The sequence below is a fragment of the Saimiri boliviensis genome, chromosome 15 (assembly GCF_048565385.1).
Source record: "Saimiri boliviensis isolate mSaiBol1 chromosome 15, mSaiBol1.pri, whole genome shotgun sequence".
Lineage (NCBI taxonomy): Eukaryota > Metazoa > Chordata > Mammalia > Primates > Cebidae > Saimiri > Saimiri boliviensis.
Window position 1 is genome coordinate 50,703,918 of NC_133463.1, and position 27,361 is coordinate 50,731,278.

At 42.2% G+C, this 27,361-nt stretch overlaps 1 protein-coding gene and 1 pseudogene across 2 annotated transcripts in view; both read left to right on the forward strand.

The window, feature by feature from the left end:
* The first annotated feature begins 2,503 nt into the window (after positions 1-2,503).
* ELOC (elongin C) overlaps positions 2,504-27,361 on the forward strand; it is a 37,588-nt gene continuing 12,730 nt past the window's right edge. Inside the window, exons 1-2 of one of the 2 annotated variants that reach the window (XM_074386981.1) lie at positions 8,164-8,191; positions 25,892-25,947. In XM_074386981.1, coding sequence (XP_074243082.1) covers positions 25,944-25,947 — 4 coding nt within the window. In that variant the 5' untranslated portion in view covers positions 8,164-8,191; positions 25,892-25,943. Of the gene's footprint in view, positions 2,655-8,163; positions 8,192-25,891; positions 25,948-27,361 lie in introns of those variants that run through there. The other variant, XM_010351431.3, reaches the window with a different exon arrangement.
* LOC141581466 (heterogeneous nuclear ribonucleoprotein A3 pseudogene) lies at positions 2,697-25,944 on the forward strand (annotated as a pseudogene).

Consider the following 27,361-nt stretch of genomic DNA (forward strand, 5'->3'; position numbering starts at 1 on the left):
CTCAAACACCTGAGGCTCAAGCTATCTGCCTACCTCAGCCTCCCAAAGTGCTGGAATTACAAGGGTGAGCCACAGTGCCCACCTTTTATTTTGTTTTTGAGACAGGGTCTTGCTCTGTCACCCAGGCTGAAGTACAGTGGTATAATCAGAGCTCACTGCAGCCTCGACCTCGCAGGCTCAAGTAATCCTCCCACTTAGGCCTCCCAAGTACCTGGGACTATAGGCTGTGCCACCATGCCCGGCTAATTTTTGTATTTTTAGTGGAGACAGTGTCTCCTTTTGTTGATCAGGCTGGTTTTGATCTCCTGGAATCAAGGGATCCTCCCATCTGGGCCTCCCAAAGTGTTGGGATAAAACTGAGCCACCACACCTGGCCTACTTATATTTTTAAAACTCTTCTGTTTATGGTAATTCATTCACCATCAATATTCACTCTGTTATTTTGCTGATATATTTAAATTTTTCACATAAAAATGTTTTTCTTAAGTATATTGAGAGAACTAGAATTTCTTTATCTTCTGTAAAGCTGTTTCCCCTACAGATATTATAACTAGATGAAAATAAAAACATTTGATCCATTCCTCGAAATTTCTAGATAGATAAAATGAGATTATATTCTGAAAACGCTGTACTATAGATTTACATAGAATTGTTATTTATGTTAGCAGGATTTTCCAGTTCCAGTAATTTAGAGACATTTGTTAAATATAAATTACTTTAATGGGATTTTAGTATGATTCTAAGGATGTTTTTAGGCCGGGCAGAGTGGCTCATGCCTGTAATCCCAGCACTTTAGAAGGTGAAGGTGGGGCCGGGCGCGGTGGCTCAAGCCTGTAATCCCAGTACTTTGGGAGGCCGAGGCGGGTGGATCACGAGGTCAAGAGATCGAGACCATCCTGGTCAACATAGTGAAACCCCGTCTCTACTAAAAATACAAAAAATTAGCTGGGCATGGTGGCACGTGCCTGTAATCCCAGCTACTTAGGAGGCTGAGGCAGGAGAATTGCCTGAACCCAGGGGGCGGAGGTTGCGGTGAGCCAAGATCGCGCCATTGCACTCCAGCCTGGGTAACAGGAGCGAAACTCCGTCTCAAAAAAAAAAAAAGAAGGTGAAGGTGGGCAGATCACTTGCGGTCATGAGTTTGAGACCAACCTGGACAACATGGTGAAACCCTGCCTCTACGAAAAACACGCTAAAAAGTAGCCAGGCGTGATGGTGTGCACCTGTAATCCCAGCTACTCAGAAGGCTGAGGTACGAGAATTGCTTGAGCCTGGGAGGTGGAGGCTACAGGCGCCAAGATTTCAGCACTGCACTCCAGCCTGGATGACAGAGCAAGACTCCCTCTCAGTAAAAGAAGAAAATGAAATAAAAAAAGAAAATGGGCCTACAGCCTCTTCATCTGCATCCCCATGCCTGGCCTCCCCACCAAACTCTACTTCGAGCTACCATTACGGCCAAAAAATATTTGTTCTGATTTCTACAAAGTCTTTGAAAAGTGCATACAGGACAATCTCCTTGATTATTGCAATTAATTCTAAAAAAAAAAAAAAAAAAAAAAACCAATGCATTTTACCTACCAAATCAACTAAATTTAAAAAAGAAAAAAGCCTTTTAGGCAAGTTCTCAATTAGTTCAATACTATTGATAGCGTATTATCTATTTTTTGAGCACACAGAGTGCCTCGTTCAGCAACTTGCAATGTTGTCTTGGCCCTACATACATTCTCTTCGGGCGACACTCCTGGAAAACAGTAGATGGAGAACTTTATTTAGCTGTTTCAGCCTTCCAGGAAAGGGGCCTGTGTATCTTACCACAGGAACTTCTTGGATTTTCTGTTCATGAGCTCAGAATCCAAGATCTGAGCAAATCCAGAGGCAGAGGCAGGACCCTCGGGGGTGGAGTGGGGGCGTGGTTAGTTTTCAGTTAACATTGAATTCTACCGGGAAGAGAGGAAATGAGGCCAGCCGATTGAGCTAGTTATTGCTGTGCTGGCTTTTCAGAACGCACAGCTATTTTTCACAACGGACAGATACTGCTTCATAAAGAGCACGATCCCGTTAGCAAATAAACCGCCCTCCCACTTTTCAATCTTTGCTCTGCAGTCTCCCACCTCCAAGCGTACCCCTACATGAGAGGAAAGGACAATCTCTAAAACCATCAAAATCTTAACACGCAGTAGGAGAAACTACAAGTCCCAGGATGCAAGGCTGCCTTGGTCGCAACGCCGACGGTATCCACCGAAGAAACTACGAATCCCAGAATGCAGTGCTGACTCGGACTCCACAGAGCCTCTTTAAGGATGCGTCTCTATAGATATTGGATCAGGGTCGGCGCTGCATTCTGGGAATCCAGAAGAGCTAGGTTCGGATTGGTCGAAATTTGCCGATGTCGTTCATAGGCTGGCCTACTATAGGAGAAGAGAGTGGGGCGTACGCACTTCCTCCAGACGGAAGTAGTAACACGCTCTGCGTCCTCGCTTCACCAGGTACATATCTCCCGCGCGTCGTAGAAAGCGGTCTGACCCAGCGGAAGTAATTCTTCCTCCTGCCCCGGAACCCACGGGAGCTGGCAGCTGGGGGTGGGGGGGGCGGCCCTGGAATAGGGGCTGTGGCGGTACGCTGGGACCCAGCTGCGGTGGCTGCCGGGCTGACGAGTAAGTCTCGGGCTGGGGCGGAAACGGAGCTCCGGGTAAGCGTGGAGGGAGAGGGAGGCCGAGACAGGACGAACTCGCAATTCCACTTCCCACCTCTTCACTTCTGGGCGGGGAAGGAACGGAAGCTCTTAACCTCCTTGGGCCTCCCCAGCTCCTGGTTTGGGGGAGGGGAGAAGAGGGCGGCGGGGCCTTTCCTGGCGCCGCTCGGTGGGTTTGGGAAGAGGTGGAAGGAGGGGCAGTAGCCAGCGAGACTGGGCCTTCTCCAGGCTGAGCGCGGGAGGGTGGAGTTAGGAGCATGGCAGCCCTGTCGCTATTCCTTTTTGCTTCCCTCGTGTCCGCTCAGATTCGTTATTTTCTTGAAGTCAGTCCCTAGCCCAAGGAGAGTTCTCTGGCTTCTTCTAGCTGCGGTATCCCAACAAGTTTACCTTCTGGGTTAACTTGTTGGGCGCGCTCGACTTCATGAGTTGGGGGTTTCGTGCGTCTACCACCCACCCAGTGTTGTCTGAAAGGAGGTAATCAGGGTAAAATACTGTTCCCATTGAGTTTCTCTTAAGGAGCTGAGATTGTTCAGTAACATAACTGTGAAGTTTGTGTCATTTGCAGAGTGAACATTTCTACTCCACAGTGCTTTTAGTGTAGAAAACAACCGAAATTCTTTTTTTGGGGGCGGAGAGAGACAGACTCTTGCTCTTGTTGTCCAGACTGGAGTGCAGTGGTGCGATTTCCACTCTCTGCAACCTCCGCCTCCCAGGTTCATTCCCCTGCCTAAGCCTCCCAAATAGCCGGGACTACAGGCACGTGCCACCACGCCTGGCTAATTTTTCTATTATTAGTAAAGATGGGGTTTCGACATGTTGGCCAGGCTGGTCTCGAACTCCTGACCTCAAGTGATCCACCCTCCTCTGCCTCCGAAAGTGCTGGGATTACAGGTGTGAGCCACTGCGCCCGGCCTCAAAATTCTTTATATATAGAGTCTTAGAAGCTCACTTTAAAGCTGCGTTATTTGCCTTTTTTTTTTTTTTTTTTTTGAGACACTCTCGCTGTGTCCCGAGGCTGAGTAGCTGGGACTACACGCATGCGCCACCAACCCTGGCTAATTTTATATTTTAGTAGAGATGGGTTTCACCGTGTTGGCCAGGATAGCCGCCTCGGCCTCCCGAAGTGCTGGGATTAGAGGCGTGAGCCACCCAACCCAGCATATCTTGTTTTTTTGGTAGATTTCCCCCCCCCCCCCCCCCCAGACGGAGTTTCGCTCTTGTTACTCAGGCTGGAGTGCAATGGCGCGATCTGGGCTCACCGCAACCTCCGCCTCCTGGGTTCAGGCAATTCTCCTGCCTCAGCCTCCTGAGTAGCTGGGATTACAGGCACGTGCCACCACGCCCAGCTGATTTTTTGTATTTTTTAGTAGAGACGGGGTTTCACCATGTTGACCAGAATGGTCCTGATCTCTTGAGCTCGTGATCCACCCGCCTCGGCCTCCCAAAGTACTGGGATTACAGGCTTGAGCCACCGCGCCCGGCCTTTTTTTGGTAGATTTTTTAGTACTGGAAAATAATCAGGGAAATATTTGCTATTATGCTCATATTTATTTTTGAGTCAGTGTCTCACTTGTTCTGCATTCCCAGGCTGGAGTGCAGTAGGGTGATCACAGCTCACTGCAGTCTCGACCTCCTGGGCTCAAGCCATCCTCCCACCTCAGCCTCCCCAGTAGTTGGGACTACAGTGCCCACCACCACACCCAGCTAATTTTTTGTTTTGGGGGGGCTCAAGTGGTTTTCCTGCCTTGCTTCCCACAGTGCTGAAATTACAGGCATGAGCCTCCAAGTCTGGCCAGCTATGCTCATATTTAAGTGTTAATGTGTTTCAGTTAAACTGCTATCCTAAATTCTTTATTGTTCTGTTATTAAATAAGATCAGAAAAAGCTCATCCAGTAATGCCTGAAATTTCAAGCCTCAGCAATCAGGAAAATAATAGTATTTCTTGAGTGAATACTCAAGAAATAATTATTGCCGGGCGCGGTGGCTCAAGCCTGTAATCCCAGCACTTTGGGAGGCCGAGGCGGGCGGATCACAAGGTCGAGAGATCGAGACCATCCTGGTCAACATGGTGAAACCCCGTCTCTACTAAAAATACAAAAAACTAGCTGGGCATGGTGGCACATGCCTGTAATCCCAGCTACTCAGGAGGCTGAGGCAGGAGAATTGCCTGAACCCAGGAGGCGGAGGTTGCGGTGAGCCGAGATCGCGCCATTGCACTCCAGCCTGGAAAGAGCGAAACTCCATCTCAAAAAAAAAAAAAAAAGAAATAATTATTGAGCATCTGCTAAGTGCTAGGCACTATTCTAGGCCCACTCTCAAGAACTTGAGGAAAGAAAGGATATGTGTAAGTATAGTTTCAGGAAGTGATAAATATGAAAAAAATATAGCAAGGTTGGGTGACTTAGGGATACGGGTGTCTAATTTTGGTGGGATCATTAGGGAAGGAAGACCTCCCAGAGGAGTTGACGTATTACCTAGAGACCTAAATAATGAAGATTTAAAAGCTTTTTCGGATATTGAGCTCAAATTGGAAGAGGAAAGTTCGATCTCAAAATGGAGGTAAAGCCCCGCCTAGTCACTTTAAGCCGTTGCCGCTGGGGGGAGGAGGACCACGATTTAAAGGAACCAGAGCATTTGAGAATAGTGTTATTGGTGGTCTGAGCTTTGAAACTACGGATGATAGTTTAAGAGAACATTTTGAGAAGTGGGGCACACTCAAAGATTGTGTGGTAATGAGAGACCCCCCCCCCCCCGCACACACACACGAAATGTTCCAGGGGCTTTGGGTTTGTGACTTATTCTTGTGTTGAAGAGGTGGATGCAGCAGCGTGTGCTCGACCACACAAGGTTGGTGGGCGTGTGGTGGAACCAAAGAGAGCTGTTTCTAGAGAGGATTCTGTAAAGCCTGGTGCCCATCTAACAGTGAAGACAATTTTTATTGGTGGTATTGAAGATACAGAAGAGTATAATTTGAGAGACTACTTGGAAAAGTATGGCAAGATTGAAACGATAGAAGTTATGGAAGATAGGCAGAGTGGAAAAAAAGAGGATTTCCTCTTGTGAGTTTTGATGATCATGATACAGTTGATAAAATTGTTGTTCAGAAACACACTATGAATGGGCATAACTGTGAAGTGGAAAAGCCCTTTTTTGTTTTCCTCCAAGATTCGCCCCTGGGATCATATTTTATTTTACTGCAATGAGTAACTGCTATCAGTAAGAAAAATTCTATATTGGATTCTTTCATACTCTTTGGTGATGGGCCAAAGACCCTACAAAAATATTTTGGAGTACATGCCCTTTTTCATACAAAGTGCCACCACGGGAACACCAGGATAGCTGCAGTTCATTTGAGGCCACACCTGTAGAAAGAGAGACTATAACAGAGACAGCCAGGACACCTACTAGTTTGTGGAGATTGCTGAGAACGTATGATTTTTAAAAGTCTGGGCTGTATTCGTTTCACTAGCCTTTTTCACTGTATAGGAAAGTTGCAGCTGGTCTGCCAGCACTCACACTACCTCTCTATCCTAGGTTTGCCGTGCAATAGCTATGGCTTTGGAATCTCCCTAGCGATAGTCTATAAAACTTGAAGGAGGCCAGGCGTGGTGGCTCACGCCTGTAATCCCAGCACTTTGGGAGGCTGAGGCAGGTGGATCACAAGGTCAAGAGATCGAGACCATCCTGGTCAACATGGTGAAACCCCATCTCTACTAAAAATACCAAAAATTAGCTGGGCATGGTGGTGCGTGCCTGTAATCCCAGCTACTCAGGAGGCTGAGGCAGGAGAATTGCCTGAATCCAGGAGGCGGAGGTTGTGGTGAGCCCAGATCGCGCCATTGCACTCCAGCCTGGGTAACAAGAGCAAAACTCCATCTCAAAAAAAAAAAAAAAAAAAACAACTTGAAGGAATAATTATGTCTCCTAATTCCAGGTTTGCAATTTCCAAATATCACTTACAGTTCTTTATTGTAAAGTAGCCATATGGACACCAACCATCTATAAGAAAGGGTTTTCTTCAAATGTTTAACACTAAAATTAGGAATTAGTTGTACCAATACACACACACACACACACACACACACACACACATAGTTGATATTTGAGATAAAAATTTGTTCAATATGGAACCTAGTGGTTTATTTATTGCAAAATCAAAACAGCTGTGAATTTACTACCTCCATTCAAAATAAATAAGTTATATGAAATACAGATTCTGGCATAGATATGATATAAAAATCCAGTGGATTGAATCTCCATATTTCATTTGCTCACAAACTTGCACACACTATTATTCTGCAAAATAAACAGCTGCAGCAAAGAAAAAGAAAACAGCCTTTTTGCAAACAAGTCTAAAAGCATCCCTCAAGAAAGGCCAAAATAAACATGCACATATATATATACACATGTATAAAGTGTTACTGTTCAACACAAATGCTCTAGCTTGGAAAAATTTAACTGCATGGGTTAAAAAATAAAATAAAATAAAATGTACAACTTCTTAAGCCATTAAAGCGACAAAATACAAAACACCAAAATCACTGTTTCTGTGATGATTAACATACACAAAAAATATCGATCAAAACTGAGGAAGTAAATACTTGGACTGATAGAATATCTATTGTTGGGAGAATTTTTCTTCAATTTAAATGTCTTCTCTTAAAAAAAATCTTAAAAGTGCTAACTTTGTATAAAGCAGGCAAATTCTTCAAGAAATTTGCTATTATGTAAGCCAATTTTTAATAGATCTCAATAAAAAAATAAGAATAAACTAAAGTGAAACAGGAAGATAGACATGGAGAAAAAAATGAGAAGTTGTAGCTGGACAAAGCAATAAAACATTGTTATACCATCTTAGCCTCATTTTAATTAGACACATAAGCTGAGAAATTTAGGTATCTGCTGATTTAGTACACTAACTCTTTTAGATTTGCTAAAATGTACACAACAGTCAACAGGTATACATAAAAAGTCCTAAGGAAAAGAATGCCACTTAAAAGTCAGCATCAGATACTAATTAAAGCAATCTTAAAATGTTGTCTACTACTACAAATGAATATAAAATATACACCTTACAAACTAAAAACTGAAACCTTGTTCAAAGTTTCATTACTCCTGCCTTTGAGTTAATATGTACTTCTTCAAGATGGTACATATTAACCAAATGGCGATTGAGATGTTTGCTGTAATCTTTTCCCTTTCTGAAGGAATGATTGCAGAAAATACAAACAAAATCTCCCTTAGCCACTTTGACTGCCAAGGCTCCCTTTGCATTTTTCCTGCTAGGTTTCTTGTGTAACTGGCCAAGCTCCATGTAATCCAGAATCATCACTACCCTCTGACATGTTGTCACTTAGGTCACTTCCTTCCTTCATGGCTGTGGATGCCGAAAAAGGCCCTTTCTAAACAAGAGATTCAGTCTGCTGGATCACAGAGAGGTTGTGGAGGTGGACCTGGCGATTTCATTGGTCGCGGAGGAAACTTTGGAGGTGGTGGAGGTAATTTTGGCCATGCTGTAAACTTTGATGGAAGAGGAAGCTATGGTGGTGGAGGTGGTGGCAGCAGACGTAGTTATGGAGGAGGTGATGGTGGATATAATGGATTTGGAGGTGGTGGTGGCAACTATAGTGATGGTCCTGGTTATAGTAGTAGAGGGGGCTTTAGTGGTGGCGGGCCAGGATAGGGAAACCAGGGTGGTGGATATGGTGGCAGTGGTGGAGGATATGATGATTATAATGAAGGAGGAAATTCTGGCGGTGGTAACTGGTGGTGGTGGGAACTATAATGATTTTTGAAATTATACTGGACAACAGCAGTTAAATTATGGACCCATGAAAGGGGGTGGTTTTGGTGGAAGAAGCTCGGACAGTCCCTATGGTGGTGGTTATGGATCTGGTAGTAGAAGTTGTGGATATGGTAGCAGAAAAGGGCTACAGTTCTTAGCAGGAGAAAGAGCAGGGAGTTGTCAGGAAAGCTGCTGGTTACCTTGAGACAGTCATCCCAAATGCATGAGAGGAACTGTCAAAAACTGCCACAGAAGGAGGGATGTTCCATAGTCAGAAAAGTTACTGCAGCCTAAACAGCAAACCCTTCTTCTTCGGGACTGTCATAGACAGTTTGCAAAAAGTGTAGCTATTGATTAATGCAATGTAGTGTCAATTAGATGTACGTTCCTGAGGTCTTTTGTATGTTGTGGCTTTTTCTTTTTATTACATCAGATATATTGCCCTGTAGATTGTAGTAGTGGCACCAGGAATAAAAAATTAAGGAATTTTTGACTTTTCAATATTTGTGTAGTTCAGTTTTTCTACATTTTAGAACAGAAGCTTTAACAAAATGCAGTTTTGAAGGTGTTCCCTTGTGAGTTAACAAGTAAAGAAGATCATTGTTAATTACTATTTTGTATGAATTCTGCTAAAGTTAACTGTAAAGAAACACCTGCTAGGCCTGGCGCGGTGGCTCAAGCCTGTAATCCCAGCACTTTGGGAGGCCGAGGCGGGTGGATCACGAGGTCGAGAGATCGAGACCATCCTGGTCAACATGGTGAAACCCCGTCTCTACTAAAAATACAAAAAATTAGCTGGGCATGGTGGCGTGTGCCTGTAATCCCAGCTACTCAGGAGGCTGAGGCAGGAGAATTGCCTGAACCCAGGAGGCGGAGGTTGCGGTGAGCCGAGATCGCGCCATTGCACTCCAGCCTGGGTAACAAGAGCGAAACTCCGTCTCAAAAAAAAAAAAAAAAAAAAAAAAGAGATCAAGACCATCCTGGTCAACATGGTGAAACCCTGTCCCTACTAAAAATACAAAAAATTAGCTGGGCATGGTGGCGCATGCCTGTAATCCCAGCTACTCAGGAGGCTGAGACAGGAGAATTGGCTGAACCCAGGAGGCGGAGGTTGCGGTGAGCCGAGATCGCGCCATTGCACTCCAGCCTGGGCAACAAGAGCAAAACTCCATCTCAAAAAAAAAAAAAACGGAACATCTGCTGACTTCCAGTTTAAGGGGAATCTCTTCTCCCCATTTCCAAACCATGATGTGAATGAGCACTGACATGTGGAGAGAATAGATACTCTTGTGTTTGCAATGTGTGTTTTAGATAAATAGGACTGGGTATTTAAATTAGCATTTGTGAATTTAATAGCATTAAGATTACCTTCAAATGAAAAAAATCTCAAAATTTCAAAAAAAAAAAACTTTTCAGACAACAGCAACTACAAATGCAAAGACCTTGAGATAATAGTGAACTTGACCGATTTCAAGGAATACCTTTAAAAAGGCCAGTGTGGCTGGAGTGGAAGAGTGCGGGAGACAAGATCAGAGTGGTAAGCAGGAAAGTAAATAAAATGGAGCCTTACAGTCCTTTTTTATCTGTAATGAAAAGCCCATTAGAGGATTTTGTGCAGGGGAGTGACATCTGACTAGTGCTTTATATGATGGTGAGGTGGAGAACAGACCAGATAGGAAGAAAGTAAGGAAAACAGCTTAAGGAGGCTTGTGTAATAGTCCAGTTGAGAGATGTTAGCTTGAACTAAAAGTGTGGAGTTGCAAGTGAGTAGTAGTCTGATATGAAATGTAATTTGAAGCTGGAGCCAAATGGATCTTGCTTTTTTCCTAGGTACAAAACAAACAGTTTTTTGAATAATCAATTGTTTTGCCTAAGCATCTGGATAAGCAGCAGTGCATATACTGAAATAGGGAAGTCTGGGACAGGACCATCAGTTTCTGAGATTGATAAATCAGGAGTTCTGTATGGGACTTACTGAGTTTGAAAACTAGTAGATAACTGAGAATATATGCAGTAGAAAAGTTGGGTATTGATGACTGGCACTTGGGAGAAAAACTAGGGAGATGATCTGGGAGCCATATTTTGTATTTGTTAACCTGTGGTCTGGCGGACATCAAATAGAGAATATTAAATGGAGAAGAAGGCAGATGACTAGTAGCACTCCAGTCAGAAGAGAAGCATAGAGTAATGGGAGCAGAAGAGCCAGGAGGGTGTGACATCTGGAGTACTAAGGAAGAAAGTTTCAAGATGGAGGAAGTAGTCAACTGTATAAAATACTGCTAAGAATAAGATGAGGATTAAAAATTGACCATGTGATCAAGTGATGTAGTTGAAATTTGATAAGAAACCTCTTAAAGAGACTCCGTGGGCCAAAAGGCTGATCAGAATAGGTTAAGAAGTAGATGGTAGTTTGGTGTGTGGATAGGAATAATGGCCATAGCAGAGTATTTAGTAAGGTGAGGGGATAGCAGTCAGTGCTCAAGTGGAAATACTGACCTTTGGTAGGAAGGACGGTTTTTATTCAATATTTGAAACAGCAAGGTGGACAAAATACATGTTACATAAATACAGGTACGCTGAAGATGGAGAGACAAGGCAACTGAAGTGATTGGTTTCAGCTTATTTTTTAGCCCATTTTTCTAAAGGTTCTGTTAATTATGAAGAGTCTAAGGTTATATATGTTGAGAGTATCTGCTCTTTTAAAACTGAAACAAAGGAGTTTGGAGATACTTTCTGAGAGAATGATTAGGTCATTTGCAGGGGTGAGGCAGACAGACTAGTGAGAATGTGCAGTACTCTGGAGCCCTTAAGTTCTGTGTTGTGTGAGGGTGACTCTGTGTAATGAACATGGGAAGATGAGTTATAGGTGGTTGTAGGGGAAGGATGAGTTTCAGATGGATTTAGTCATGAAATCGTAAGAGCCTGAATGGACTTTTATGATAAGAGACCCCCTGGGAAATCTGGTAAAAGCTGTGTACCTTCTCATTCCTCTTACCCGAACTGCAGATATGCACAAAATTGTAAGTACAGATGCAAGGATTTGGGATTCTACGGCTTATCTATCAACCTTGGGAGTGGGGGACTGCAGATTAAGAACTTGCTAGAACAAGGTCAGCAAGTTACAACCACTGGCCATATCTGGCCCACTACCTGCAAGCTAAGAATGGTCTTTAAAATTTTTAATAGTTGGACAAAATTAAAAGTAAGTATAGGCCGGGCGCGGTGGCTCAAGCCTGTAATCCCAGCACTTTGGGAGGCCGAGGCGGGTGGATCACGAGGTCGAGAGATCGAGACCATCCTGGTCAACATGGTGAAACCCCGTCTCTACTAAAAATACAAAAAATTAGCTGGGCGTGGTGGCGCGTGCCTGTAATCCCAGCTACTCAGGAGGCTGAGGCAGGAGAATTGCCTGAACCCAGGAGGCGGAGGTTGCGGTGAGCCGAGATCGTGCCATTGCACTCCAGCCTGGGTAACAAGAGCGAAACTCCGTCTCAAAAAAAAAAAAAGTAAGTATATATTTTATAACATGAAAATATAGGCTGGGTGCAGTGGCCTGTAATCCCAGCACTTTGGGAGGCCAAGGTGGGTGCATCATTTGAAGTCAGGAGTTCAAGACCAGCCTGACCAACATGGTGAAACCCCATCTCCATTAAAAATACAAAAAATTAGCTAGGCATGGTGGTGTGTGCCTGTAATCTCAGCAACTTGGGAGGCTGAGGCAGGTGAATTTCTTGAACTCGGGAGGCGGAGGTTGCAGTGAGCCAAGATTGCCCCACTGCACTCCAGCATGGACAACAAGAGTGAAACTCTGTCTTGAGAAAAAAAAATACATATATATGAAATTTACCTTTCTGGCCCATAAATAAAGTTTTGTTGGATCATAGCCATACGCTATCATTTACATCTTTTCTGTGGCTGCTTTTCTACCTCAGTGTCAGAGTTGGAGTAGTTGTAACGGAGACCTTATGGCCTGCTAAGAAAAAAAATATTTACCTTCTGGTCTTTTATAAAAAGTGTGTCAACTCCAACAATAAAATGTAAATTCCAAGGTACAGGTGGAGGAGAGGTTGTTGGGTTTATTTTGTCCACAGATTCCTCCCAAGCATGTAGAGAAGCGCCTAGCGCATAGTAGGCCCTCAATACATACTGGTTCAAAAATAGAATAATGACCAGTCTTTTAATATATGTTTAGGCAGTATTCTGAGTGCTTTATATATAAAGCTATTTATTCTTCAGAACAGCTCTATGAGGGAGATGCTATATTATCCTCATTTTACCGTTGAGGAAACTAGGCACAGAAAGATTACATAACTTCTCCCACAGTGACATAGCTAAGACTTGACTAATTTCTTTTGAGACGAGTTTCACTCTTCTTGCCCAAGGGGGTGTGCAAGGGCATGATCTCCACTCACTGCAACATCTACCTCCCGGGTTCAAGTAGTTCTCCTGCCTCAGCCTCTCAAGTAGCTGGGATTATAGGCACCTGCCACCAAGACCTGCTAATTTTGTATTTTTAGTAGTGACAGGGTTTCTCCATGTTGGTCAGTATGGTCTTGAACTTCTGACCTAAGGTGATCTGCCTGCCTCAGCCTCCCGGAGTGCTGGGATTACAGGCGTGAGCCACCGTGTCTGGCCGAAATTGATTGATTTTAAGCACTACATTATATGGAGGGCTGAAATCAAGTCTTGAGAAATGATAGAAAGCAGCAAAATGATAGGAGCGATGAAACGGTAATGTAGCAAAGAATGAATACATGCTGTAGTGTTGTTTACTGTCAGGCATTCAAGACCCTTGTCTTGGGCTGGGTGTGGTGACTCACACCTGTAATCGCAGTACCTTAGGATGCAGGAGGATTACTTGAGTTCAGCAACACTAGCCTGGACAACAAAGGGAGACTTCTACTTAAAAAAAAAAAAAAAAAAAAAAATTAAGCTTCCTAGCAGGCTACTCAGGAGACTGAAGTGGGAGAATCCTTTGAGCTCGGGAGATTGAGGCTGCACTGAGCCAGGATTGTACCACTACCTCAACCTGGGTGACAGAGCAAGAACCTGTCTCAAAAAAAAAAAAAAAAAGACCCATGGCTTGGTCAGTATTTCAGCCTGTGCTCCTTATGTGTCACTTTTCTCGTTTGATAATGTCCAACTTCAATCTCTCACCTCTTTTCCAGTTTTCCTACCCTCTCTCCTTGACTCAGTCCTCTGGCCAGACTGGTCTCCTGGCTGTTCTCCCTCCATAAAGCTCTTCCTTCAGATATCCGTGACTCACTTCCTTGTTTTCTTCAGGTCTCTGTTAATGTTAGTTCTTCACTATCCTGTTTATACTATTTGGTTTTGGTTTTCTGTCCCCACCATTCTTCCCATGAGGTTAGGATCTTTATGTTCATCTCTGTCCCCAGTGCCTAGGCAAGCATCTAGCATACTCAGTAAATATTTATTGAATGAATGAATTTGTAAACTGATTTCCAACAACACTGAGTTTCATTGTGTGCCCCAAGCTGTCTGACTCGGCTCATACTGTTCGCTTTAGCTGGATCTCCTCCTTCCAGTTTTGCCTGGTGAAAATACACCCATAGAGACTCAGATGAAAAGCTGCTTTCCTTTATAGCTGTTCACTTAACAGTGTTCCTGTTGCAGATTTGTAGTCTCATATTTACTTTCTTTGGGACAACAGACTTCCTCCTCTGTTGGCATGTGCATATCCAGAGAATTTTGGTTCATTTTATTTTGTTACCAGTGTCACTTTCTTTTTTTTTTTTTTGAGACGGAGTTTCGCTCTTGTTACCCAGGCTGGAGTGCAATGGCGCGATCTCGGCTCACCGCAACCTCCGCCTCCTGGGTTCAGGCAATTCTCCTGCCTCAGCCTCCTGAGTAGCTGGGATTACAGGCACACGCCACCATGCCCAGCTAATTTTTTGTATTTTTTTAGTAGAGACGGGGTTTCACCATGTTGACCAGGATGGTCTCGATCTCTCGACCTCGTGATCCACCCGCCTCGGCCTCCCAAAGTGCTGGGATTACAGGCTTGAGCCACCGCGCCCGGTCCAGTGTCACTTTCAAAAGCTTAATTAGGCAGAAAACCATCCTAGAGTGATGATGTATTTGGAGTTAAGGTAAAACAAACTTCAGAAATGCTATCAATAATCTTTTTTTCTTTCCTTTTCTTTTCTTTTTTCTTTTCTTTTTTTTTTTTGAGATAAAAGTCTCACTCTGTTACTCAGGCTGGAGTGCAGTGGCTTGATCTCACCTCACCACAACCACAACCTCTGCCTCCCAGGTTCAATCAATTTTCCTGCCTCAGCCTCCCAGGTAGCTGGTACTACAGGTGCACACCACCACGCCTGGCTGATTTTTGCACTTTTAGTAGGGTTTCACTGTGTTGGCCAAGCTGGTCTCTAACTCCTGATCTCATGATCTGCCCACCTTGGCCTCCCAAAGTGCTGGGATTACAGGTGTGAGCCACTGTACCCAGCCAAGCTCTCAATAATTTTTTTTAGCTCTAGCTTTATTTTTTAAAATTGATGTAAAACTTACATGCAGTGAAATCCCAATTGTACCATTTAGTTTTGACTATACAAATGTATAGCAACATTTTTACCTTAATTATACAACATTTTTACCACTCTAGAATGTTCCTCTCTGTTCACCTGCTGAGTTTTCACCATTGGTTTGTTTTGCCTGTTCTGTAATTTTATATAAATTGGATAACACAGTGTATACTTTTTTGTTTGGCTTTTCCACTTAGTGTAACATTTTTATATTCTTCCATGTTGTGTCAGTAGATCATCCATTTTTATTGTAAATAGTATTCTGTGATCATACTCCATTAAGAAGTAAAATAAGAAAAATATATATATTGTGAACAGTATTGCTCTGTATGAAATCAATGTGTCACAGCTTATTTATCCATTCTCTTATTATGATGGACTCCCCATCAGCATTGTATTAGAGTTCATTTGCTCCACATCCTCTCCAGCATTTAATGTTGATAATCTTTTTAATTTTAGCTATACTCTTGGCTGTATAGTAGTATTTCACTGCAGTTTTGAGTTTCATTTCACTGATAAGTAATAATGTTGAACACTTTTTTTTTCTTTGATGTGGGGGAGGGAGTTTCTCTCTCACCCAGGCTGGAGTGCAGTGGTGTGATCTCGGCTTACCACAACCTCTGCTTCCCGAGTTCAAGCAATTCTTCTGCCTCCACCTCCCGAGTAGCTGGGATTACAGGCATGTGCCACCATGCTTGGCTAATTTTTTGTATTTTTAGTAGAGATGTGGTTTCTCCATGTTGGTCAGGCTGGTCTCAAACTCCTGACCTCAGGTGATCTCCCCACCTCGGTCTCCCAAAGCGTTGGGATTATAGGTGTGAGCTACTGCACCTGGCTGTTGAGCACTTTTTAATGTGTTCAATTCTTTGGCCCAATTTTAATTGGATTTTCTTTTTATTGATATACAAGAATTTTTTTATTTACTCTGGATAGAAATCCATTGTCAGATATGTGTTGTGAATTTTTTTTTCCAGTTCATGGCATGACTTTTCATTTTTATTTTTGGTTTATGAGGGGTTTTATTTTTGTTTGTTTTGAGACAGGCTCACTCTGTTGTTTGGGCTGGAATGCAGTAGAACCATCAGGGCACACTGCAGCCTCAAACTTCCTGGGCTCAGCTGATTCTTTCATCTCAGCCTCCCAGATAACTGGGACTACAGGCATGCATCACCATGCCCAGCTCATTTTTCTTTTTTTTGTAGAGATGAGGTTTCACCACCCTGTTGCCCAGGCTTGTCTCCATCCCCTGGGTTCAAGCACTCGGCTTGCTTTGTCCTTCCAAAGTGCTGAGACTATAGGTGTGAACCGCTGCTTCCAGCTATGGTGTTTGAAAAGAAGTTTTTCTTATTTTGGAGAAATCCAATTTATCGATTTGTGATTTTTTTTTTTTTTTTTTTTTTTTTTTTTTTTTTTTTTTTTTTTGAGACATAGTCTCCCTCGCTCTGCTACCCAGGCTGAAGTGCCAGGCCGGTCTCAAACTCCTGACCTCAAGTGATCTACCTTCCCAAAGTGCTGTGATTGATTACAAGTGCGAGCCACTGTACCTAGCCTCTGAGAAATCTTTGCCTACATTGAGGGTATGAAAATAATTTGTTTTCTTCTAGTAGCCTTATTTGCATTTTAAGTTGAATTTTGTGAACCATCTGAAATGGATTTTCGTGTGTGGTGTAACAGTGAGCTTCTTCTTATCTATATGGATATTGTTCCAGTTTCCTTTTTTGAAGAGACTGTCCTTTCTTGCCATACACTTTGACTCACTTTTCCAGTATAAGGATTCAGGAAATCTATGCTTATTATTTTTGCTATTTATAATTTGGTATGAGACTACTGTAGCCCACCAAAAAATAAATGAGAACCATCATTCACTCTCCAGGGACCACCTAACATTACTGTGGTTGTCTGTTGCAATCCACACTGCCACAAATATATATATATATATATATATATATATTTTTTTTTTTTTTGAGATGAAGTTTTGCTCTTGTCACCCGGGCTGGGGTGGAGTGGCACTGTCTTGTCTCACTGCAACTGCCACCTCCCAGGTTCAAGCCATTCTCCTGCCTCAGCCTCCCAAGTAGCTGAGATTACAGGTACAACCACCACACCCAGCTAATTTTTGTGTTTTTAGTAGAGACAGGGTTTCACTATGTTGGCCATGCTGGTCTCGAACTCCTGACCTCAGGTGATCTGCCCGCCTCAGCCTCCCAAAGTGCTGGGATTTCAGGTATCGGCCACCGCCCCGGCCCATATGTACTATTTCTGATTAATCATTTGTGGCCGGTCTAAAATACAGTTCTTAAGTATCAGAGATTTCTTCTAATCAAAATTTCTTAAGCCTTACAATATGTGACAGATCATAGGACTGGCATATGTGAGGGTGTGTTACTAGAAATAGAGACCCTGCTAATGAGATATTATAATAACATTGATAACTGGTTATTATTAGGTGAGTCGTTATTTCATTACTAAAAGTTTGATCATTTGGGAGAACAGTTCAGCTGTTACTAGGTATTAGCTATCAGAAACAAATTGGAAATTGAGATCAGCGCTCTTACTTTGTTTTTTAATTTTAATTTTTTTTAGAACTCCCCTCAAGAGAGAAGTACTTTTACTTTAAATGACCTGATAGAATTCTTCATAAAAACAGACAACTTCCCTTTTTGACCCACTGCCACTGAAGACAAAACTAGAACAAGCTCAGAACAGAAACTCAGAGATTTTATGCTAAGAGAGCAAGTTCTTTTTTTTTTTTTTTTTTTTTAGACAGAGTCTCGCTCTGTCACCAGGCCGGAGTGCAGCGGCACTGTCACCAGGCCGGAGTGCAGCGGCACGATCTCGGCTCACTGCAAACTCCACCTTCTAGGTTGAAGCAGTTCTGCCTCAGCCTCCCGAGTAGCTGGGACTACAGGCGCACACCACCATGCCCAGCTAATTTTTGTATTTTTAGTAGAGATGGGGTTTCACCATGTTGGCCAGGATGGTCTCGATCTCTTGACCTTGTGATCCACCTGCCTCGGCCTCCCAAAGTGCTGGGATTACAGGCATGAGCCACCCGCGCCCAGCCAGCTTTTTTTTTTTTTTTTTTTTTAGAAATCGAGTCTCCCTCTGTCACCCAGGCTGAAATGCAATGGCATGATCTCAGTCCACTGCAACCTCCACCTTCTGGGTTCAAGCGATTCTCTTACCTCAGCTTCCTAAGTAGCTGGGACTACCCGTGTGCACCACCACACCCAGCTAGTTTTTGTTTTGTTTTGTTTTGTTTTTTGTATTTTTAGTGGAGACGGGGTTTCACCGTGTTGGTCAGGATGGTCTCGAACTCCTGACTTCATGATCTGCCCTCCTCAGCCCCACAAAGTGCCGGGATTACATGTGTGAGCCACTGCACCCAGCCGAGAGCAAGCTTTAATACTAGGAAATTTGAGGACATATCAAATAATTAACATCTTCAAATAACTGAATTTGTTCTAGGAAACATGAAACTCCAGAAATCTTATACAGGAATACACGTTTCATACACTCGGCACTCGGCATGTATTAACAATTTATGGCCATGATCGCACCACTGCATTCCAGCCTGGGTGAAAGAGTGAAGCTTCGTCTCAAAAAAGAAAAAATTTGGGCCGGGCGCGGTGGCTCAAGCCTGTAATCCCAGCACTTTGGGAGGCCGAGGCGGGTGGATCACGAGGTCAAGAGATCGAGACTATCCTGGTCAACATGGTGAAACCCCGTCTCTACTAAAAATATAAAAAATTAGCTGGGCATGGTGGCGCATGCCTGTAATCCCAGCTACTCAGGAGGCTGAGGCAGAATTGCCTGAACCCGGGAGGCGGAGGTTGCAGTGAGCCGAGATCGTGCCATTGCACTCCAGCCTGGGTAACAAGAGCGAAACTCCGTCTCAAAAAAAAAAAAAAAGAAAGAAAAAATTCCAAAATATTCCAATAAATTTAAATAGATGTCTCCTTTCCTTTCCTTTTTCCTTTTTTTCTGTTTCCTTTTTCTTGTCTCACTGTGTCACCCAGGCTGGAGTGCAGGGTCATAATAGCTCACTGCAAGCTCCGCCTCCCAGGTTCAAGTGATTCTCTTCCCTCAGGCTCCTGAGGGAAGTAGCTGAGATTACAGGCTCACACCACCACACCTATCTAATTTTTAGTATATTTCTAGTAGAGACAAGGTTTCATCATGTTAGTCAGGCTGGTGTCGAACTCCTGGCCTCATGATCCACCCACCTGGGTCTCCCAAAGTGCTGGGAGTACAGCTGTGAGCCATTGCGCCCGGCCTAAACAGATGTTTTCTAGAAGCCATTTTAATTATATTTGTGTAAAAGTTCTAAGTTTATTAAATGCCAATGTCAAGGTAAAACATAAGTCAGTCTTGGTCAAAAGCATGTGCTGTTTAGCAACTTTATTCTGTTAGAAAGCTCAAGATAATACTATCAATATATCAGCAGTAGATACATCATTGTATGAAGCTTTTCCTTATTAACATTACTGTGTAACTACCATTGTGCTGGATGCATGGGTCATAAAGGGGAGAACCTTCCTGCCTTTTGCAAAATTACAGCTAGTTGTGGGGGACAAAATGCATCTAAAAAAGCAAGGCAGCTCTGAAGCATTTGTACCTATAGAAAAGAAACTATAAATTCTGCAATGGAGGTAAAAAGGAGGAAGGGGGGACTATTGGCTATTGGCTAAAGGCATTAAGACTACCCAGGCAAAAGTTTGAGGCTACAGTGATCTGTGATTACACCACTGCACTCCAGCCCAGGCGACAGCAAGACCCTGCCTCTTAAAAAAACAAGGCCAGGCACAGTGGCTCATGCCTGTAATCCTAGCAATTTTGGAGGCTGAGGTGGGCAGATCATAAGGTCAGGAGTTGGAGGCCAGCCTGACCAATGTGGTGAAACCCTGTCTCTGCTAAAAATGAAAATTAGCCAGGCTTGGTGGCACATGCCTATAATCCCAGCTACTCAAGAGGCTGAGCCAGGAGAGTCGTTTGAACCTGGCAGGTGGAGGTTGTGGAGATTGCACCACTGCGCTCCAGCTTGGGTGACAGAGCAAGACTCTGTCTAAAAAAAAACAAACAAAAACTACCTGGGCAAGAGTTAATTATGAGCAGGTTATAAGTTAAATAGATCAGAATGAGAGTTTCAGCTCTTCCTGAAAGAGGTAAATTCAACCATAGTATAAACACATTTTGGAGGCAGGATATTTTGGTGTCTTGTTATGCAATAGAATTGCATTCTAAATCTGTCAGTTTGTATTATGAAGTCTCTCCTTGCCCCTTCAAATAGCCCTAAATGTTATATTATTTTTTGTTAATGTAATTTTCTTTGTTTTCCGAATCAGTCACGTTCTAACAGACAGGCTGAGCATTATTCCAATTATGTATGACCCCCTTGGTTCTACATATTTGTTTATTTTTAAAAGTCAATTTTAAATAATAGATAACATATATGAATATATTCTCCTGATAGAAAAATAAAAATATTTCAGAGAAGCCTTTATTCTCTGTTGACCACCTCTTTTTTCCTATCTCTACCTTAGTGGTAAGGATTATTATTAGTTTGGAGAGTGTCTTTCAAGACTGTTCTCTAGTTGTTTTTATTTTATTTTTTTTGAGACAGGGTCTCACTCTTGCTCAAGCTGGAATGCAATGGCGCAATCACAGCTCACTGCAGTGTCGACCTTATGGGCTCAAGCAGTCCTCCCACCTCAGCCTCCCTAGTCGCTAGTGTGATCTCAGCTCACTGCAACCTCTGCCTCTCAGGTTCAAGCAGTTCTCATGCCTCAGCCTTCTGAGTAGCTGGATTACAGGCATATGCCACCACACCCAGCTAATTTTGTATTTTTAGTAGAGGCGGGGTTTCACCATATTGGCCAGGCTGGTCTCGAACTCTTGACCTTGTGATCGACTATAGACATGAGCCACCACACCTGGCCTGTGTAACCTCTTTTTTTAAAAATTTGTTATGTGGTCTTTCTATATACTAATTTGCCTTTTTTTTTTTTTTTTTTTTTGCTGCCCCATAATATTTCATAAAGATGCATATAATTGTATTTAGCTCATTCCCTAATTGCTGAACCTTTTAAGGCATTTTAAGTTTTTCATGTATACACATTGTGGTAAATGTTCTTCTGCTGGCCGGGCGCGGTGGCTCAAGCCTGTAATCCCAGCACTTTGGGAGGCCGAGGCGGGTGGATCACGAGGTCGAGAGATCGAGACTATCCTGGTCAACATGGTGAAACCCCGTCTCTACTAAAGGTGCAAAAAATTAGCTGGGCATGGTGGCACGTGCCTGTAATCCCAGCTACTTAGGAGGCTGAGGCAGGAGAATTGCCTGAGCCCAGGAGGCGGAGGTTGCGGTGAGCCGAGATCGCGCCATTGCACTCCAGCCTGGGTAACAAGAGCGAAACTCCGTCTCAAAAAAAAAAAAAAAAAAAAAAAAAAAATGTTCTTCTGCTTGCCTTTGTATGCAGTGTTAGTGTTTCCCTAAAGTAATACCAAGAAATAGAATTTCCTTCTATGTATGTTTAAAAATTTACTCTATTGCTACCCTTCTAAACTTGGTACCATTTATTTGTATTGCCCAGTTCCCCCTACTTTTTTTTTTTTTTTTTTTTTTTTTGAGCAAGTTTTGAAGTTTTAATTTGCATTTTCCTGATTATCTTTGGAATCAGGCTATTTTGTTTGGAGACAAGCTCTTGTTCTGTTGCCCTGGCTGATGTGCAGTAACAGGATCACAGCTCACTGTAACTTTAACCTCCTGGGCTCAAGGGATCCTCCCACCTTGACCTCCCAAAGTGCTAGGTTTACAGAGGTGAGCTATAACACCCAGCCATCAAGCATTTTTTAAATTTTTGAGAGTCTTACTCTGTTGCCCAGGCTGGAGTGTAATGGCATGACCTCGGCTCACTGCAACCTCCACCTCCTGGGTTCAAGCAATTCTCCTGCCTCAGACTCCCTAGTAGCTGGGATTACAGGCACCCACCATCATACCTGGCTAATTTTTGTATTTTTGTAGAGACAGGATTTCACCATGTCGGCCAGCTGGTCTTGAAGTCTGGTGATCCGCCCTCTCAGCCTTCCAAAGTGCTGGGATTACAAGTGTGAGCCACCTCGCCCAGCCCATCAAGTGTTTTTAATACCTGTCTAAGGTAGTTTTATTTTTTTCTGCTATTTTTCCAGAGTTCATGGATTTTTTTACATTTGGTTCTTAAATCTGTAGTGCATTTTTGTGAGTGATCTGTTCTAACCTTATTTTATCCAAGTAAATAGTCAAGGTAAAAAGACAAAAAGATGCAAAGAACAGATTTGCAGAGTGTCTCTTACCTACTTAGATAATTCAGGCAAATCAACTGAAAAACTATTAAAACTAATACAAGTTCTGCAAAAAAATGGTGGGATACAAAATCAACTTAGAAAATTTTAAAGCTTTTCACAACACCAGCAATAAACTTTCAAAAAATACCATGGTAAAACAGACCCCATTCATGATGGAAACTTAAAAGTACCTTCAAGTAGACCTACCAAGAAACATGTGAGAACAAAATGGGGGACTTACTCTATTCATGTACAGAAGATAGTTAGAAATCCATGTAGCAACATAGAATATGATAAAGGTGACATTTCAAATCAGAGAAAAAGATAGGCTTCAAATATCTTATACTCACTGTTACTAGATTCAACACAATTTCAGTGTAGGCCCTAGGCTCATCCAGATTTTCTAAATATTTGTTATTAAACACACACATACACAAAAAATCTTTCAGGGAGTAATTTTATATGTAACACCCTGAAAGCATAATGATGTCTTAGGCCATTTTGTTCATGCTTTTTCTTCTGCCAAGAAAATTAAACTGTTCTCAATCCAACAGTTCCCCTATGACTGCCGGCTTTTACCTGCCCAATTTATATTTCCAGAATTCAACTCTGTCATGGAATAGATACTCAAGCTGAGATTTCTGTCTCCTCAAACTTAGATTTCTTTAGATAACTTAAAGGTTAGGTGTAATCTTAATCATATTTCAAATATTTCTAACTTCTTGAGAATTAGGAATTTCTATTTATTTATTTATTTATTTATTTATTTATTTATTTAAATGAGAGGGTCTTGCTCTGTCACTCAGGCTGGAGTGCAGTGGTGCAATCTTGGCTAACTGCAACCTCCACCTCCCAGATTCAAGGGATTCTCCTGCCTCAGCCTCTCGAGTAGCTGGAACTATAGGCACGTGCCACCGCGCCCAGCTAATTTTTGTATTTTTAGTAGAAACAGGGTTTCACCATGTTGGCCAGGATGGTCTTGAAATCTTGACCTCGTGATCTGCCTGCCTTGTCCTCCCAAAGTGCTGGGATTTTTTTTTTGAGACGGAGTTTCACTCTTCTTACCCAGGCTGGAGTGCAATGGCGCGATCTCGGCTCACCACAACCTCCGCCTCCTGGGTTCAGGCAATTCTCCTGCCTCAGCCTCCTGAGTAGCTGGGATTGCAGGCACGTGCCACCATGCCCAGCTAATTTTTTTGTATTTTTTTTTTTTTTTAGTAGAGACGGGGTTTCACCATGTTGACCAGGATGGTCTCGATCTCTTGACCTCATGATCCACCCGCCTCGGCCTCCCAAAGTGCTGGGATTACAGGCTTGAGCCACCACGCCCGGCCTCAGAATTTTAACTCTTAATGTTGATTTTCCCTTTCAATGTCAGGAGAAAGGGTGGGTCTCTTCTTCCTCTTAATCTCTAGCAAAACCCAGTCTCTACTAAAATAAAAAAATTAGCTGGACACAGTGGCAGATGTCTGTAATCCCAGCTACTGGGAAGGCTGAGGCAGGAGAATGGTTTGAACCTGGCAGGCAGAGGTTGCAGTGAGCTGAAATCACGCTACTGCAGTTCCAGCCTGGGCAATAGAACGAGACTCCCTCTCAAACGTCTCATGCGTGTAATCCCAGCACTTTAGGAGGCCAAGGCAGACAGATCATGAGGTCATGAGATTGAGATCATCCTGGCCAACATGGCAAAACCCCATCTCTACTAAAAGCACAAAATTTAGCTGGGTGTGGTTGTGCACCTGTCGTTCCAGCTATTCAGGAGGCTGAGGCAGGAGAATTGTTTTAACTTGGGAGGCAGAGGTTGCAGTGAGCCAAGATTGCACTAGTGCACTCCAGCCTGGCGACAGTACAAGACTCCATCTCAAAAAAAAAAAAAAAAAAGAGAGAGACAGTACTTTGAATATCTGTCTTCTTGCTTAGCCCGTGTGCTAGACTAAGATTTGATTTCTGTTCCGGCTGTCACTATGTGAAACAAATTGTTTAGCCTCTCTACATGGATGGCATTATTCAAACCTGATGTATTCAAGAGGTTACTTGCAAGTTTCTTTTCTGCTCTGAAGTATTTATGGTTCATTTCCTTGACCCTTATCTTAAAGCTAGAACTAAAATTGGTCAGGAATTTCCTAGAGCAGGAGAGTTAGGAAATGCTTTTTTCCTGTTAATGACGTAAAAAGAAGTATCAGTATAAATAAGATCCTCCTTTGAATAAATGCTGTAGTGCGTTGCCAAAATACAAATTACTGGGAAAGTGAAACCATTTCCTTTAGCAGTCATCTTGTTATTTTGTCAAAATATTAAAAATTGTGAATTTTTAACCACTTTATGATTAAATTTCAAAAACTTAGGTAGCCTGAATATGGAAAAGATGGAAGCATAAAAATATTTAAGACTTATCTTTTTTTTCTTATTTATTTATTTATTTTAGAGACAGGGCCTCACTAAGTTGTCCAGGCTGGTCTCAGTCTCCTGGGCTCAGGCAGTCCTCCCACCTCGGCCTCCCAAAGTGTTGAGATTACAAGCATGAGCCATTGCACACAGCCCTGTCTTTTTTTATTTTCATGGAAGTTATTTTATGTCCTTGATTTATTATGTCATTCATCCAAGCAAATATGTGCTTATTGTCTACCACTGTGTACTAAATACAGGATCCAGAACTTGCTATGTCCTAACTGTGTTAAGTGAGGATACATCATCCTTCCAGCACATTGATGTGTAGCATAGCAAGGTATTCAGAGCTTTGCTAACCTCAAAAGCTCACTTGAGCTTTGATGTCCAGGGTTTTTTCTGGGGTTTTATTCTGTAGACATAATTGGTGAGTCTTAAGCAACAAGGTTGAGCTCAATCTTCAGCACCCCTCCAACTGGAGGGTGATATCAAAAAAGGCACTTCAAAGCCCTTTTTTCTGAGTCCTCTTGTTAGTTTATCCAGAAGCCCACTATTAGTTACTTGGTTAACAAACTACCAGGACCTATGATGAATAGCAAAGACTAGTATCACTAGGGGAATTACAAGGATTTAGAGACCACCTTTCAAAATGAAGGTAAAAAACCAGCCAAATTCTTTGTTATACAATAGGACCTATAGTTTTCTTCGGACTCTCAACAGAGGTCTTTACCCAGGAAAAGAATAAAGGACCTCTGCCTTAGAACATGTCACTATAGCAGTTTTTTCTTGATAATTACGTTCTGTATATATATTTTAATGGAATGAACATTTTTACATGTCTCTTGCTTTTAACATGTCATACTTTACAACCTCTTCAACAACCCCACCCCCAGGCAGTTTATAATGATTATATATTATGTTTCTATTTTAAGTATTCTTTTTCCAATTCAAAAGTGCCAACTGATCAAGCTCACAAAGCATTTTGGTACTCTTCAATTGATCCATAAAAGTGCAGTGTTTTTGCTGTGTTGGAACGGTGAGCTCTTAATGTAACCAGAAGGGAGAGTTTAAAACTTCTAACACCGAGGACATATTAAATAACAGTGAATGGAAAACTTGTCTCTTGCAGCATTAATCTTAATATGATATTATTATATTTTCAGGAAACTGCTAAAGTTCCTGGGGAAGCAAAGTAGAATTTTTCATAAGAACAAAATGGGTAAGTTAAAGATAATTAACTTTGTGTTTTCAAAGGTAGATCTTCAAAATCAGTGAATGCAAGTAAAATTTCAGTAAACAAAGTAGATTTCAGTAGATTGAAACTAGTTGTCCCATCAACAGCTAATGTCTACTACACAGTCATGCCCTGTATAATGATGTTTTAGTCAGTGTTGGACCAATGTGTGACATGGTCTCAGAAAGATAATTATAGAGCTGAAAAATTCCTGTTGCTTACTGTGACATCTTGATGATCTGGTCCTTGTGTAGACCTCAGCTAACATGTGTTTGTATCTTAGTTTTTAACAAAAAACTTTTAAAAGTAGAACAAAATTTAAAAGTTTTTAAAATAGAAAAAAGCATATAGATTAAAAATACAGGCCGGGTGCAGTGGCTAATACCTGTAATCCCAGCACTTTGGGAGGCTGAGGCCAGTGGATCATCTGAGGTTGGGAGTTTGAGACCAGCCTTACCAGCATGGAAAAACCTTGTCTCTACTGAAAATACACAATTAGCCAGGCATGGTCGCGCATGCCTGTAATCCCAGCTACTTGGGAGGCTGAGGCTGGAGAAACACTTGAACCCAGGAGGTGGAGGTTGTGGTGAACCAAGATCGCGCCATTTCACTCCAGCCTGAGCAACAAGAGGGAAACTCCATCTCAAAATATATATATATATATATATATATATATATATATATATAAAGAAAAATAGCACTGGGTACATGGCTCACGCCTGTGAGCCCAACTGCCTGGGAGGCTGAGACGAGAGAGTTGGAGTGAGCCCAGGAGTTTGAGGCAGAAATAAGCCATGATTGTGGCACTGCGCTCCAGCTGGGCAACAGATTAAGACCCTGTCTCTAAAATATAAAATAAATATATAAGTAAAATGCTTAAGGTTCTTTGGGGAAGTCAATTTTTAAAAATACATTTATATATATATAAATACACTGTATGGTATATTTATTTTAAGCTAAGTGTTATTTCAAGAGTCAAAAAGTTTTAAAAATTAGTGTTTATAAACCAAAAATTACAGTAAAGTTAATTTATTGTTGAAGAAAAAATCAGTGTGCTGTAGCCTAAGTATACAGTATTTACGAAGTTTATAGTAGTATAGTAATATGTCCTAGACCTTCACATTCACTTACCACTCACTCACCTATTCACAAAGAGCAATTTCCAGTCCTGCAAACTAGTCCTGGAAATTAGTGAGTGCCTTATACAGGTATACCTTTTAAAATCTTTTATGCTATATTTTTACTATACCTTTTCTATGTTTAAATACACAAATACCATCATGTTACAGTTGCTTACCATATTCAGACAGTAACATGTTGTACAGGTTTGTAGTGTAGGAGCAGTAGGCTATATCATATAGCCTCAGTGTAAGTATACTCTTAAGATTTTTGCGTCATG